This window comes from Anolis sagrei, chromosome 3 (genome assembly GCF_037176765.1).
Source record: "Anolis sagrei isolate rAnoSag1 chromosome 3, rAnoSag1.mat, whole genome shotgun sequence".
NCBI lineage: Eukaryota > Metazoa > Chordata > Lepidosauria > Squamata > Dactyloidae > Anolis > Anolis sagrei.
Window position 1 is genome coordinate 119,834 of NC_090023.1, and position 16,280 is coordinate 136,113.

Here is a 16,280-nt window from a genome sequence, read left to right on the forward strand (position 1 = left end):
ATACTTCCATTCTGAGTGAAGCTCTGTCCACTCTCTAGGCATTTATCAGGTTTCTCCCCAATGTGAGTCCTTTGATGTCTATATGTAGATTTCCAGTCTCACTGAAGCTCTGTCCACACTCCAGGCATACGTACGGTTTCTCCCCAGTGTGAGTCCTCGGATGTGTGTGTAGATCTCCACTCAGGGCAAAGCTCTGCCCACACTCCAGGCATGTACAGGCTACTTTATTTGTACTCCACTGCTGCTTTGGTACATGAGGAAGAACAACCATGGTGGCATTTTAGGTATTTTAATCGTTTTCTCAGGGTCTGTGTTTTAATTGTTAATTATGTTATCAGTATCATTATGTTTAATGTATTGTCGAAGGCCCCCAATCATGATGTTTATTTGATAATTAAGGTGCAGGTGCTCACCTACAAAGCCCTGAACGGTTTGGGACCAGCCTACCTGCGTGACCGCATCTCCGTCTACGAACCCACGCGTTCCCTTCGTTCATCTGGAGAGGCCCTGCTCGTGATCCCGCCTGCGTCGCAAGCGCGTTTGGTGGGGACGCGAGACAGGGCCTTTTCCATGGTGGCCCCCCACCTCTGGAACGCCCTCCCGAAAGATCTTAGACAGGCCCCTACACTGGCAGTCTTCAGAAAGAACCTGAAGACCTGGCTGTTCCGATGTGCCTTCCCCGATTAGGAAATCTCCAATACCAAGTCCCAGAAGCACTTTAGTAGAAATTAAGATTGCCGCACACTGCACACGCCCTCTAATCCTTACATATCACATCAGCACTTTTAATTCTGTACCCTTCACTCTGGCCCGGCCCAGTTTTATTGTGTTTTGGTGTATTGATTATTGCTTGTTGTTTTGTTGTTTAATATTGCTTTAATTGTTTTTAATTTGCTTTAGGTTGTGTATTGTTATGTTGTGTGTTGAGTCCTTGGCCTTTGTAAGCTGCATCGAGTCCTTCGGGAGACGCTAGCGGGGGACAAATAAAGTTAATAATAATAATAATAATAATAATAATACTAATCTTAATTTATACCCCACCACCATCTCCCCCAACGGGGACTCGGGGCGGCTTACATGAGGCCAAGCCCAGGCAGCGAATCACAAAATGTTTATTTATGTGTTTATTTCCTATTCTTCTCTCCCGGCCTTCTCTCCCCGCCCCCCCCCCCCCCGGGGGACTCAGGGCGGCCTCACATAGGCATCAACGATGCTTGCAATGCAGACATCACAAAAATACAATTAAAACAGTCAAAACGTCTTAAAGACATCATACAAATCAGGCAATAAATTCATTTAACAATAATATTAGCGTGCCAGTAAAACCAAAAATCAAGCCAGGAAATTCAATGTTGCAAAATTGAATTTCAAAAAATGCGATACAATAAAATAAAAACCGAAACGCAAACGACAACACAGTAAAATACAAAAACATATGAATATAACAAGGAATATATACAAAAAGCATAGGAGTACAAAGAACAAACACAAGGACAGTGAGCAGGCCGCATGTACAATAAAAGGATTGAAAACTCAGGGTGAGATCAAAGGAGCGGATTATTATAGGCAAGGGAGCGCTTGCTCAGAGAGAGAGAGAGAGACAGGCGGGGTTGTAAACGGGGGGGGGGGGGGGGCTCCAAGGACAAAAGCCTTGAGGGGAGCAATAGCATAAGGTCGTGTGGATACTCCCCAAAAGCGCATCGGAAGAGCCAGGTGTTGAGGTCCTTCTTGAAGGTTCCTAAGGTGGGGCTTTCCCAATCTCTCCAGGCAATGATTTCCAGAGTGGGGGGGCCACAGAGAAGGCTCTCCCCCTATGAAAGTTTTGGGACTACACGTTGGCAGGCTGCAGGAAAGTGGGGTCTGACCTAACAAGGGCTTCTCCAAGGAGGGAGAAAAATGATGTGGTAACATTTGAATGCCTGAGGATGAATGGGTGTACACGTGGTGTGAATGTTGAGTGAAAATGTAATTCTCCAATGTAATTACAAATCCAGTGTAGTTGCATAGAATCTGCATGTCTGTATGTCCAATGTCATACTTTTGTCTAAATGTTTTTCTGTAATCTGATACACCCCCCCACACTGGAAATTGCAATACAAAGAACCTATGCTTCAAAGTTATTGAAAAGTCATTCACGACATTCTCCCCAGTAGTTAGTCATTGCAGGCCTTAATATTATACTGGCGTTTCCTTTGATGTGAACTTTGAGTGAAGCTCTGTCCCCACTCCAGGCATGTATTGTGTTTCTCTCTAGTGTGAGTTTTTTCGATGTGAAAATAGAGTTTCACTCCAAGCAAAACTCTTTCCACACTCCAGGCATTTATAGGGTTTCTCCCCAGTGTGAGTCCTTCCATGTGAACGCAGGTTTTCACTCCTAGCAAAACTCTTTCCACACTCCAGACATTTATAGGGTTTCTCCCCAGTGTGAATCCTTTGATGTTTACGTAAACTTCCACTCTCAGTGAAGCTCTTTCCACACTCTAGGCATGAATAGGGTTTCTCCCCAGTGTGAATCCTTTGATGTGAACGTAGACCTGAACTTTGAGTGAAGCTCTCTCCACACTCTAGGCATGTATAGGGTTTCTCCCCAGTGTGAGTCCTTTGATGTGAACGTAGATTTCCACTTCGAGCAAAGCTCTGTCCACACTCTGGGCATGTATAGGGTTTCTCCCCAGTGTGAATCATTTGATGTTTACGTAGATTTCCACTCTCGAAGAAGCTCTTTCCACACTCTAGGCATGAATAGGGTTTCTCCCCAGTGTGAGTCTGTTGATGCGAACGTAGACCTGAAATGCGGATGAAGCTCTTTCCACATTCTAGGCATGTATAGGGTTTCTCCCCAATGTGAGTCCTTTGATGGTAACGTAGATTTGAACTCTGAGTAAAATTCCTTCCACATTCCAGGCATGTATAGGGTTTCTCCCCAGTGTGAATCCTTTGATGTGAACGTAGACCTGAACTTTGAGTGAAGCTCTCTCCACACTCTAGGCATTTATAGGGTTTCTCCCCAGTGTGAGTCCTTTGATGTGAACGTAGATGCCCTCTCTGAGTGAAGCTCTTGCCACACTCTAGGCATATATAGGGTTTCTCCCCAGTGTGAGTCCTTTCATGCGAACGTAGATTTCCACTTCGAGTAAAGCTCTGTCCACACTCTGGGCATGTATAGGGTTTCTCCCCAGTGTGAATCATTTGATGTTTACGTAGATTTCCACTCTCGGAGAAGCTCTGTCCACACTCTAGGCATGAATAGGGTTTCTCCCCAGTATGAGTCCTTTGATGTGACTGTAGATGTGGCCTCTGAGCAAAGTTCTGTCCACACTCTGGGCATGTATAGGGCTTCTCCCCAGTATGAGTCCTTTGATGTGAACATAGACCTGAACTGTGGCTGAAGCTCTGTCCACAGGCTAAGCATGTATAGGGTTTCTCCGCCATATCAACAGGGTGTTTAATTGCAATACAGATTCTTGACTCCTTCTTTCTTTCTTATCTGTGGGGTGAAGAATTCTGCAAGATCATCACCTTGAGAGGATTTCTTCTTCCTATGTTATTGGTTTCTTTGCTGCACCCAAGAGGTGGCTCCACAGAATCCCCATTTACCTGGTTAAGAAAGAAGCAAAAGATGATGATGATGATGATGATTATATTTATAGCCCGTTTTATCTCCCCTCATGGATACTCAAAGCAGCAGAACATAAAACATCAGCAGACAACTTAAAATATAAAAATATGCAAACATTAAAACTGAGTGAAATATAAATGGTATTTTAAAACTCCCAGTTAACAGCCATTAAAACATACTCAAGGTTAGAAACCACAGAACCGCCTGAATTGACCTTATAATCTTCTTCTTTAAAAGCCTGCCTGAAGTTTTATTTATTTATTTGGTGCATTTGTTAACCGCCATTCTCAGCCCTTAGCCTGCTGCAGTCAGGACAATAGGGAGGGGGCCAATTTGGGAGTTCCAGAGTCGAGGGGCAGACACCGAGAAGGCCCTCTCTCTCATTCCCACCAACCGAGCTTGAGAAGGAAGTGGGACCAAGGGAAGGGCCTCTCGGCGCCCAGGCAGGTCCGCATAAGGCAGTGCTTCTCAACCTGGGGGGCAGGACCCCTGGGAGGGCCACAAGGGGGCTTTCAGAGGGGTCGCCAAATATCAGACGGTCCTGTGAAGGAGAAAGGCTTGCAGGGGGGAGTAGTTAACTAGAGGATACCTAGGATTGTTTTGCAGAGATGAAAGATTAGGGGGAAAGGACCAGAACCTATTGGCAGTTGTTTTTCCAGAGGCATCAGACCTTTCCAAAAACAAGACAGATGAGATATCAAACAGCAGAATTGGCTAAGAGTGATTGACATGAACAGGAAAGAAATACTATAGGATAAAGTATAAGATTTATTGTATAACTAGCCGTGCCCTGCCAGGCGTTGCTGTGGCCCAGTCTGGTGATCTGGAAAATAAAGTAATGAGAAAGGGTTGGTTTCTAATCTATGTAATTCCTTTCTGCTTGTGAGTAAACAGTATTTCTTGTTGTTTCTGAACTCCACCAGCAATGGATTTGAACCAAACTTGGCTCCCATGACCAATGGAAAACACTGGAAGGGTTTGATGGGCACTGACCTTGAGTTTGGGAGTTGTAGTTCACCTATATCCAGAGAGCACTGTGGACTCATGCAATGGTAGATCTGGACCAACTTGGCACGAAGACTCAATATGCCCAAATGTGAACACTGGTGGAGTCTGGGGAAAATAGATCTTGACATTTGGGAGTTGTAGTTGCTGGGATTTATAGTTCACCTACAATCAAAGAACATTCTGAACTCCACCAACGACAGAATTGGCTCAAACTTCCCACATGGAATCCCCATGACCATCAGAAAATACTGTGTTTTCTTATGGTCTCTGGTGACCCCTCTGACACTCCCTCGCGACCCCCTCAGGGGTCCCGACCCCCAGGTTGGGAAACACTGATTTAAGTCAATAATTCATGGAAACGTAAGGGAAATATGATACAGTGGTGGTTTTGTAAATGAAACGTTCTGGATACCTTAATTTGGGTTCAGATACATAGATTTATAAAGGAAATAAAACAATAAATGGTGTATGGGTTACAAAGATGGGAACTCAAAAGAAATGTGATATATTTGAATAATGTTGACGAGAAATACAGTTAAAGTTTTGCTATGGAAACGTAATGAAAATGAACAAAGAAGGAAACATTTGGGAACAAGATGGCCTTTGACCTTGTGCATATGAAGGAAGGTTCTTACATTATTGATCAAATGTTCTGAAGGTTTATTTGCAAAAGTTCCATTTACATATGAAATGGTTCATTCAATTGTAATGATGATGATGATATGGTTACTTGTAATTGTGAAAATGTATTTCTGGTTTAAGAAACTGAGATGTGAGACAACTAAAATTTAGAGGTTACTTTACTATATGTTGCATATAGATTTAAAAATGAAATCAATATGCAAGAGGAGGAATATGTAATAAGAAATTCAATGTGCAGATTTGGCAAATATGAATTTAATAGGATGTGTGGGAATGAATGGAAGGATGTGTGGTTGGAGTTAATCATTTTGGAAACACCAGTATAATATTAAGGCCTGCAATGACTAACTACCTGCTTGCTGGAGTTGTGATCAAAACCTGCTAATGAGAATTGATAAGAACTGTGATAATGACTCTTTCAAGTTAAGGAAATGTTTGCAACATTCCTCATGTTAAGAAGGAAGTCAACATAAGGTCAACACCAATCAAGAAGATCAACATCTGGCCAGGAAACTGAGATGGAGCCAGGATAGCTGAGGTCCATCATTAATTTACAACTTTGGGATGACATGAGCAAAATATTCCTATAAAAGACTCAGTCTAATAATGCTCAAAGTGTGGCCGACAGAGATGCTGTCCACCCGCTATGCTCTGCTCCGTGGGAAGGAGAGAGATCGTGTACCCAAGGAGAGTGACAGATCTGCTCTGGGAAAGCATGATTCTGGTCACTTTGGGGCTTCTCTCTCAAGGGAAGAGGAAGAAGAAGTGCGCTTTTAGAGTCTGGGATTTTGTGCAGGAGTCAGGTTCTGCTGTAAGGAAAACAGAGGTCTGGTCCTTGGCATTGTGCTTAGGGAAGAAGTTTTGGCATTTCAGCATTCTGAAGTTTTGGCGTGATGGAACTCTGCATTGGAAGGGCTGCAGGAAAGCAGGGTCTGGCCTAACAGGTGCTTCTCCAAGGAGGGAGAAAAGGATATGGTAATATATTGTCGAAGGCTTTCATGGCTGGAATCACTAGGTTCTTGTGGGTTTTTTCGGGCTATATGGCCATGTTCTAGAGGCATTTCTCCTGACGTTTCGCCTGCATCTATGGCAAGCATCCTCAGAGGTAGTGAGGTCTGTTGGAAACTAGGAAAATGGGTTTATCTATCTGTGGAATGGCTGGGGTGGGGCAAAGAGCTCTTTCCTGCTGGAGCTAGGTGTGAATGTTTCAACTGATCACCTTCATTAGCATTTGAAGGCCTGGTTGAGCCTGGGAAAATCCCCTGTTGAGAGGTGTTAAGATGTGCCTGGTTGTTTCCTCTCTGCTGTTTTGCTGTTGTAATTTTAGAGTTTTTTTAACACTAGCAGCCAGATTTTGTTCATTTTCATGGTCTCTTCCTTTCTGTTGAAATTGTCCACATGCTTCTTGTGGATTTCAATGGCTTCTCTGTGTAGTCTGACATGGTGGTTGTGAGAGTGGTCCAGCATTTCTGTGTTCTCTAATAATATGCTGGTTCCTGCAGAGGTGAGAGGATCCCTCTTGTCCTTTGCTGAACGTAGCATTGGTTGGATTTTCTTGGTGGGTCTGTAAGTGGTTTGTATGTTGTTTCCTCCTCAGTTTCCCTCTGCGGTCAGTGGTTCCCTTGATGTATGGCAGGAACACTTTCCCTCTGGGTGGATCTTCATCTTGACTCTCGTGGCTTCTTATCGGTGGTCTTGCAGCTCTTCTGATGCCTGAGGTGGAGTCTCCCTTGGCCTGGAGAGCCCAGTTGAGGTGGTTCAGTCCATCTTGGAGAAGGTGGGCTTCGCAGATTCTTTTTGCACGGTCTGCCAAGGCTTTAATGGGGCTTCTTTTTTGTCAGCCATAGCAGAGCACCTGATGATATGGTAATACTTTGGATGCATGTGGATGGATGCGTGTACATGTGGTGTGAATGCTGAGTGAAAATGTAACTCCCCTTTGTTTGTTAACCAATGTAATTGTGAATCCAATATAGTTGCATAGAATCTGTATGTCTGTCTGTCCAATGTCATACTTTTGTCTAAATGTTTTTCTGTAATCTGATATACCTTCTCACACTGGAAATTGCAATACAAAGAACCTATGCGTCAAAGTTATTGAAAAGTCATCCATGACATAAGTAAAGAAACAAGCATCTTCTTTGGTAAACTCATGGTAAGAAGCCAAACGAATAGTAACAGGACTTCAATTTCACAAATGGGATTTAATGATACATTCATACAAGAATATCTCACCATCTGTATCAATCTTTGCTTGCTTTAATGAAAGCTGAAAACGAGACCTTACAACAAATAAGTAAGGCTATGAGTTGTTTAACTGTACAAGCAAATTTGAGAGACTGGAAAGAAAAAACGATCAAGTTGTTAACAGGAGGGCATTCAGGGGCCTTCCTGGAAGTAAGGGGTTACGAGTTTCATTGTGTTACGGTGTACTGTTTTTACTGCTTACTGTTATTGCTTAGTGTTTTGATTTGCTTTTGGTTTATGTGTATTGGTTATATTGCTGTTTTATTGTGTAAGCCGCATCGAGTCCTTCGGATGATGTTAGCGGGGTGCCAATAATAATAATAATAATAATAATAATAATAATAATGTAATAAAATTACATTATTGGGTAAGAACGGACTATAAAGGATGGAGTAAGCTTGTCAAATATTCTTGGGGAGAAGATACCCTGAGATTGAAAATAGAAACCTTGGAAAAAACTGGATGCTGAAGAAAATTGGGTCTGTGATATAGTTCCTATGCCTATGAATGTGGGGAAATGGTTTTGGGTTTCCGTATCCAGGAAAACCATATGCAGAAGGTCCAAATATAGAAACTTAAATGAAACAATTGATATTGACAGATGTAACAAATGGGAAATGGGATGTGTATGTCCTTTAACAGTTAAGCAAGTTGGCGAATGTTCTTAGTTTACCATAACACATAAAAACGCAGCGGCACAGAAGAGGCGACCTCAAAAAAGAGCTGAACCACCTATCAGTTTGGGGGTCCTCCTGGACTCAGCACTGACACTTGATGCACAGGTGTGGGCGGTGGACGGGAGAGCCTTTGCACAAAAAAACCCGTGCGCCAACTGCGACCATACCTCATGAAGTCTGATTTGACCATGGTGATCCATGCGTTAGTTACCTCTAGGCTGGATTACTGCAACGCACTCTACATGGGGCTACCCTTGAAGACGGCCCGGAAATTACAACTTGTCCAACGCTCGGCAGCCAGATTAATAACCGGGGCGATTTACAGGGAGCGGTCAACCCCCCTGTTCAAGGGGCTTCATTGGCTGCCATTCATTTTCCGGTCCCAGTTCAAGGTACAGGTTCTCACCTATAAAGCCAAAACGGTTTGGGACCCTTCATGACCGTATCTCTCTCCATGAATCAGCCCGGAGCCCTTCATTCTTCGGGGAGACCCTCCTTTCACCCTTGCCAGTATCACAGGCCCGTCTTGTGGGTACAAGGGAGAGAGCCTTCTCTTCTGTGGCCCCCCGACTTTGGAACTCACTGCCCGGAGAGATGAGGAAAGCCCCTACCTTAGAAACCTTTAAAAAGAATCTTAAGACCTGGCTCTGCCGTTGCGCTTTTGGAGAGTGGCCATACAAGCCTGGTGCTCCCCTCATCGCTTTCCTCCTTGGAGTACACCTCCCCTTCTATGAAGGCCTGTTTACAACCCCGTCTCTCTGTGAGCTCTCCCTCGCAAATAATCCGCTCCTTTTATCTCACCCTGAGTTTTTAATCATTTTATTGTTCATGCGTACCACTCACTGTTATTGTGTTGTTTATTGCATTCTTTGTTCTTTGCATACTGCTGATTGTATTAATATGTTTCTGTATTCTATTGTGTTGTTGTTTGCGTTTCGGTTTTTATTTTGTTGTATCTTGTCTTATTGTAATTTGCTGTCTGGGCTCGGCCTCATGTAAGCCGCCCCGAATCCCTGTTGGGGGAGATGGTGGCGGGGTATAAATACAGTTGTTGTTGTTGTTGTTGTTATTATTATTATTATTATTATTATTATTATTACTACTACTACTACTACTACCACTACTATCAGACGTTCTGGTGCATGCGCAGGAAAGAGGAAAGGTCCAATGGACCCTCCCCACTGCTGTGTGAGAGGGAAATCTCATGGCCAGCTGCCCCAGATCTCACGAGAGGGGGCAGAAGAAGAGTGTGACGATGTGTAAGTTTTATTCTTTGGTTATGTGTAGTTTGGACAGTGGTTTAGGGATGGTAAGTATGGGAGATTATGTTTTGTTGGGGAGAGTGGCTTGATGGTAGCTGAGTTGCCATAGCAACAGGGGAGGAGCCAACCGCCTCTTCGGGAGGCATCTGTGTTTTAAAAAGTCAGTCAGTGGCCGGAGAGCTACTGAGAGGACACTGAATCTTTTGGTGGAGATTCAGGAAATGAGTCAGTGGCCGGAGAGCTACTGAGAGGACACTGAATCTTTTGGTGGAGATTCAGGGAATGAGTCAGTGGCCGGAGAGCTGCTGAGAGGACACTGAATCTTTTGGTGGAGATTCAGGGAATGTGTCTGTAGCCAGTGTGCTATAGGGAAAAACTGAATCTCTTGGAGATTCAGGGAATCAATTGGTGACCAAAGTGGTTGCAGAGAAGGACCCGGTACAGGGGGTTGTTGATTCTGAATTAAGAATCAAGGTTTGGCTGGGTTTAAGCCTGTTGTGCCAGCTGTGAAACCTTATGAAGTGTTTGCCTGAGTTTACTCATGAAACCTTTCCAGTGTATCCATCAAGATTTGTGCCTCTTTTGAAGAACAGTTATACATTGTTATACTCCTGTTCTCCTCAAGTCCTGCCTGATACAGTTTCTTCTAAGTTGAACAGCTTGCAATAGTGCAGTCAGCCAGAGATAGTAAATGCTACGCTATCCACTGAATAAAACCTTCTGTCATTAACAGTTCCTTTATAAAATAGCTTCTAGGCTGATATTGATCGTTGCCCGGCTTCCCTCATAGATTAGGTGGCAGTGGGTGTTTTACCACTCGCACCTTCACATTTGGTGGCATTCGGTGGCATTAAAACGGTCTCCTTTACAATTGGTGGCAACAGTTTAATAACGACTTCTTCGGGCAGAAGAAGAGGAAGGAGGAGAAGGCCGGGCACAGGCGGCGAGGGCTGAGGCGAAACCGGAGGTGGCGGGTGAAAGGGAAGGGAGGAAAGCGCCCAAGGGGAAGAAGGGCCCTTCCCTCCGCCTTGGAGATGGGCCAAAGCGGGAATTGCCTCCAAGGCGATGGTGGAAGAGGCCTGCAGGGTGAGTGACCAGGAGGGGAGGGAACCATTTAGGAAGAGCCTCCTTGGGCTTAGGGAGGGGGGTGTCTTTGGAGCCCCACTCACTCACTCACTCACTCAACAATAATAGGAAGCAGGGGGCATTGGGGTCATAGAATCAAAGAGTTGGAAGAGACCTCATGGGCCATCCAGTCCAACCCCATTCTGCCAAGAAGCAGGAATATTGCATTCAAATCACCCCTGACAGATGGCCATCTAGCATCTGTTCACACCCTGGGAGGGGCCTCTGGCCACTCCCTTCAGGAAACTAACACGGGGTGTGGCCTATCAGGAAGCCACGCCTCCTGTCATTCTCCCCATGCTTACGGCCAATCTTTAGAATTCTGTGGTTTACATCTAGACACAGATTGCTTCTCACACGGACAGTTTTATGTTGCGTGTTCTAGAGACAACCAACCAGACAATCCCTAGATCTGCACAGACAAAGGCATAACAGTACATATTGTATACCCACAAGCACTGTGAAATCACATCTATTAGAAGCCTGCTCTTTCTCCTCCCTTTCCCTCCCATTTAGCCAGACTAGGCCGCAGGACCTTCCTAAGGGGAAGATGGGCTCCTTCCTCGCATTCCCAGGATTCCAACGGATATGCCATTTCAATTTAAGAGTCTGCAATTCCCAATTTGACTGGCGTTTGCAATCACCATCAGCAAAGCACAAGGCAAATCAACAGAATTGTGTGGGTCAGATCTAGACACCGATTGCTTCTTACATGGAAAATATGTTGCGTGTTCTAGAGTTGGCAAACCAGACAGTCTCTATATCTGCAGCATTATGAAAAAACATAAATTAGAAACCAACTCTTACTCTTTTCTTTCTTCTCAATTGAACCAGACTGGGACACAGCAACACGTGGCCGGGTACAGCTAGTACACAAGATAGTGAGCGAAAACTCCAGAGAACAGGACCAGGAGTCAAAGTGACCTCAACAGACTAGAGAGCTAATTGGCCAAAGGTAACAAGATGAATGTCAACAAGGGAAATGCAAGATACGCCACGTAGAAAGTGAAATGAAATGCACAGATACAGGATGTGTGAAGCCTGGCTACACAACAGAGTTACATGTGAAAGGGATTTCAGAGTCTTCATGGCCAACAAGGAGAACGTGGGCCAACAGTGCGATGCAGCAGCCAAAAGAGGCAATAGGGTTTGGGCTGCATCACAAGGAGTGTCCGGATGGAGGGAAGTCCGGGCGCCTCTCTCTTCTGCTTCGGTCAGACCTCTTCACCTGGAATCACACTGGGTCCAGTTCTGGGCCCCACGGTTCAAAAGAGAGATGGACTCTAAGCTGGAAGGTGAACAGAGGAAGAGGGAGACTCAAGGGATCAAAGCTCTGGAGACCATGAACAGTCCCTCTGAAGAGGAGCGCTGTTCAGCCACAGAAGAAAAGGTTGGGAGGAGGAGACATGGAAGTACGTGGAAGGGTGTCCTAAGGAAGAGGGAGAGGCTTCCTTCTGCTGCCCTGGAGACGAGGACTCTGTGGAGCCGTGGGTTCCAGTGACAGGAAAGAACATGAGGAAGAACTTCCTGACCATAGGGAGACCTGTTCAGCAGTGGAACTCTCTGCCTCAGGGTCCAGTGGAAGCTCCTTCCTTGGAGGCTTCTAAACAGAGGCTGTCAGGGTACTTTGAGTTGTTTGCATGTAATGTTTGCAAATTGGTACGTTATAAATTTACGCTGATGCTTTTGTGTTAAGCCTCTTGTGTCCTGGTGAGGTTTGGGGGGGGGGGGATGGATCATGGATTATGGTGTCTGCAGTACCTTCACCCGCTTCAGCCCCTTCTTCCACAACCCCCACTGCAACCCCCACGAATGAGGGACCTGGACCACAGTTGGCTCACAGCCCCTCCCCATGACCCACTTTACATCCTAGTGAGGTCTGGGGGAGGATGGACCACGGATGATGGTTTTTGCAGTACTTCCACCCACTTTAGCCCCTGCCTCCACAGACCACTGCAACCCCCACTAATGATGGACCTGGACCAAATTGGGACACCCCTCCCACATGACCTGCGTTACATCCTGGTGAAGTTTTTGGGGGGGGGGGTGGAACATGGACGATGGGGTTTGCAGCCCCTTCACCTGCCTCCAGGGACCACTGCGAACCCCACCCCTAATGGACCTGGACACAGGCCCCCAATGACCCACTTTAGTTGGAAGTCTGGAGGAGGGTGGAACATGGATGATAGGACCTGCAGTACTTCCCCCCCCTTCAACAGACGGGTGTGACCCCCACGTATGACTGACTAGGGGCACAGACCCCTGATGGCCAACTGAATATACTGGAGGGATTTGGGGGGAGTGAACATTCATTTTGGGAGTTGCAGTTCACCTGTCCTTAGAGAAACGATGACCTGCCCAGGCCTGTAGCGAGGGGGTGGTTTTAGGGGTTCAACCCCCCCCCCCCGAAATGTTTCAGATTTTTTTTAAAAAAACCTGGTTTACTCATGAATTTTAACTGGTTAACCCAATCCTCATGCTGCTAAATCTATGAGATGCAAAAAATCAAGAGTCCCTCCAGAACTGCAAGCACTGTTATCTCAAGCCAATATTGACAATTTATTCACACTGGCATGACTTGCAGCAATAGCCGATGTAGCAAAGCAACCAAGTTGGGGGGGGGGGGGGAGTGTTGAATGCTCTCATTAAGGAGGCCAGACTTGGTGGAGGTGGTTGACAGGGGCGGAGATGCAGGCTATGGAAGGATGCTCTGCCTCCTGCAAGTGTGCTCTTGGCTTCAGCGTGAGATAGGAGGCAGGTCTCAGACACACACACGCCCCCACAAAATATTCAAAAAACCCCGCAAAAATTTAACCCCCCCCCCCGCAAAATGTTTAACCCCTCCCGAATTTTTTTTCTGGCTACGGCCCTGCCCCTCCCCAGGCACCAACGGACTGGGCTTAAACTGGGAACCCTCCTGACCAACTGGGCATACTGGGGGTTGGGAGGGAAGGGGCCCTGATTCCTGGGAGTTGTAGTTCCCCCGAACCCAGAGAAACGGGGGCTGTTGTTCTCTCATGGGAGCCCTGGCCTCAAAGGGGAGCGGGGGGGGGCACAAAAGAGAAGAGGAATTGGGGGGGGGGGGCTGGCTTGCTTGTGCTGCCCCTCCCAGAAGGCAAGGCCGCCCCCCCCCCACCTTGGTGCATAGAAAGGCTTCTTCTTCCCCAGCCCCCAGCCCCCCCCCCCAGCAGCGCCCCGCCCGCTCGGGGACCCACACCGCTGAAGGAAGCCCCCCCCCCCCCCCCCGGCCTTACCTCGTTCTTTCCTTCCTTCCTTCCTTCCTTTGCTTTTCTCACCCAAGCAGGCCGCGGGGTGAGTGACGGGTGACGTCACTCCTCTTTCCTTCCGGAGGGGAGGGGGCGGGGCCACGGGGAGGGAGGGGGCGGGGCCACCCCGAGGAGAGGAGCAGCCCCCTCCACAAGCCCCGCCCCCTAAGCCCTCCCTCCCTCCCTCAGGGCAGAGGAGGAGGAGGCGGCCGCCCAGCCTCTCCTCGCCCGCCAATCACTCGGGAAGACAGGCGGGGTCCTTCCTTCCTTCCTCCCTCCCTCCCTTCCTTCCTTCCCTCCTTCCCTCCTTCCCTGGGCCGCTCGCCCCAGACCTTCCTCTCCCCGGCCGGCCGGCCCTCTCTCGGAGTGGCACAAAATGGCGCCGGCCTTCTTCTTCTCCTCCTCCCCTCAGCGTGGCCCCGCCCACCGCCCGCCCATCACCCTGAGGGCCAATCAGGGCGCGGCTCTGGCCCTGGAGGCTGGCCCCGCCCCCTCCCGCCTGGCTTCCGCCTCACACCCCGGAAGAGGAGGAGGAGGAGGAGGAGGAGCCCTTGCCCTTGCCCTCCCTCTGAAGGCGGTGGGCGGGCTACCACTCCCACCACCACCAAGGCGGCCAGTTTGCCGTGTAGGAGGGCGTGGCCCCCAGAGGCGTCGCAGGGTGGGCGGTCACTCCCGCCAAGAGACCCCGCAGTGGGTTAAAGGCCAGCCAGGCCCGGCAGGACTGAAGATCCACAGGTTACAGGCTCCAATCCGGGGAGAGGCGGGTGAGCTCCCTCTGTCAGCTCCAAAGCTGAAGTCCTTTGAATGCCACATCATGAGGAGGAGACAGCCAAGCCTAGAGAAGGGAATGATGCTGATTGGGACAGTGGAAGGCAGAAGGAAGAGCAAGGTGGGTGGATGGCATCCTTGAAGGGGCTGGACTGACCTTGAAGGAGACCCTGGGGGTGGGGACGGCCGACAGGGAGTTCTGGCCTGGGCTGGTCCAGGAGGTCACCTAGAGAAGACAATGATGCTGGGGAAAGGGGAAGGCAAAAGGAAGAGGGGCCGACCAAGGGCAAGGTGGGTGGATGGCATCCTTGAAGGAGACCCTGGGGGTGGGGACGGCCGACAGGGAGCTCTGGCCTGGGCTGGTCCAGGAGGTCACCTAGAAAAGACAATGATGCTGGGGAAAGGGGAAGGCAAAAGGAAGAGGGGCCGACCAAGGACAAGGTGGAGGGATGGCATCCTTGAAGGGACTGGGCTGACCTTGAAGGAGACCCTGGGGGTGGGGACGGCCGACAGGGAGCTCTGGCCTGGTCTGGTCCAGGAGGTCACCAAGAGTCAGAGACGACTGAACGAATGAACAACAACATCAACTCCAGCTCCTCATGCGAAGGGGACATGAGAGAAGCCTCCCACAAGGATGAGGAAAACATCAAAAATCACCCAGGCAACGTCCTTGCAGACAGCCCATTCTCTCACAACAGGAGCAACTCCTGACACGACAAAATACAAAAACTCCCGCCAAGTCCCTCCACTACGTCCAGGTTGCTGTGGGCCAGCCTGTGTATATGTGTTTTGTGTGTGTATATATATCTGTGTTTGTGTATATATATGTGTGTGTGTGTGTGTGTGTATTTATTTGTAACTTGTATATACCGGCGGTCTTCTCGACCTCTGGAGAGGGACTCGGGCTGGTTCACAACAAAGGATTCATAAACAATACTTTAAAACATCACATCCCATAATACAGTAATACATAAAACACATTAAAAAGCAATCATATAATTACACAAGGCCAAGTCGTCAGAATGAAATCACAATTCATCACCGTCCGTCCGTCCGTCCGTGTGGTCAAGGGTTGTTGATTCACTCATCAAATGCTAGATTCCAGAGCCAAGTTTTCACCCGCTTTCTAAAAGTCAGGAGAGAAGGGGCGGTTCTAATCTCCAGTGGGAGAGAGTTCCAGAGCCGAGGGGCCACTACCGAGAAGGCCCTGTCCCTCGTCCCCACCAGGCGCGCTTGCGAGGCCGGTGGGACCGAGAGCAGGGCCTCTCCAGAAGATCTTAACATATTTGCGTATTTGTGAGTTTACATGTGTACATGCATATTGTGTGTGTGTGTGCTCCATCTGCACCCATACCTTGGAAAGTCTGACTTGGCCACAGTAGTCCATGCTCTGATCACATCCCATATAGAGTACTGCAACGCTCTCTATGTGGGGTTGCCTTTGAAGACTGTTCGGAAGCTTCAAATGGTCCAATGTTCGGCAGCCAGGATACTGACAGGAGCAGCGATCAGGGAGCATACGACTCCTCTGTTGCGCCAGCTCCACTGGCTGCCAGTTTGCTACCGGGAACAATTCAAAGTGCTGGCGTCAGCCTATAAAGCCCTAAACAGTTCTGGCCCAACTTACCTCTCCGAACGCATCTCCTCCTATGAACCCGCTAGGACG

The 16,280-nt window shown here is 47.9% G+C and overlaps 1 protein-coding gene across 1 annotated transcript in view; it reads right to left on the reverse strand.

Annotated features, from left to right (window-relative positions):
• Positions 1-1,630: 1,630 nt before the first annotated feature.
• Positions 1,631-16,280, reverse strand: part of LOC132772380 (zinc finger and SCAN domain-containing protein 2-like) — a 38,974-nt gene continuing 24,324 nt past the window's right edge. Inside the window, exons 1-2 of the mRNA XM_067466358.1 lie at positions 13,835-13,893; positions 1,631-3,597 (exon numbers count right to left, since the gene is read on the reverse strand). Coding sequence (XP_067322459.1) covers positions 2,251-3,432 — 1,182 coding nt within the window. The 5' untranslated portion in view covers positions 3,433-3,597; positions 13,835-13,893 and the 3' untranslated portion in view covers positions 1,631-2,250. Of the gene's footprint in view, positions 3,598-13,834 lie in introns of the transcript that reaches the window.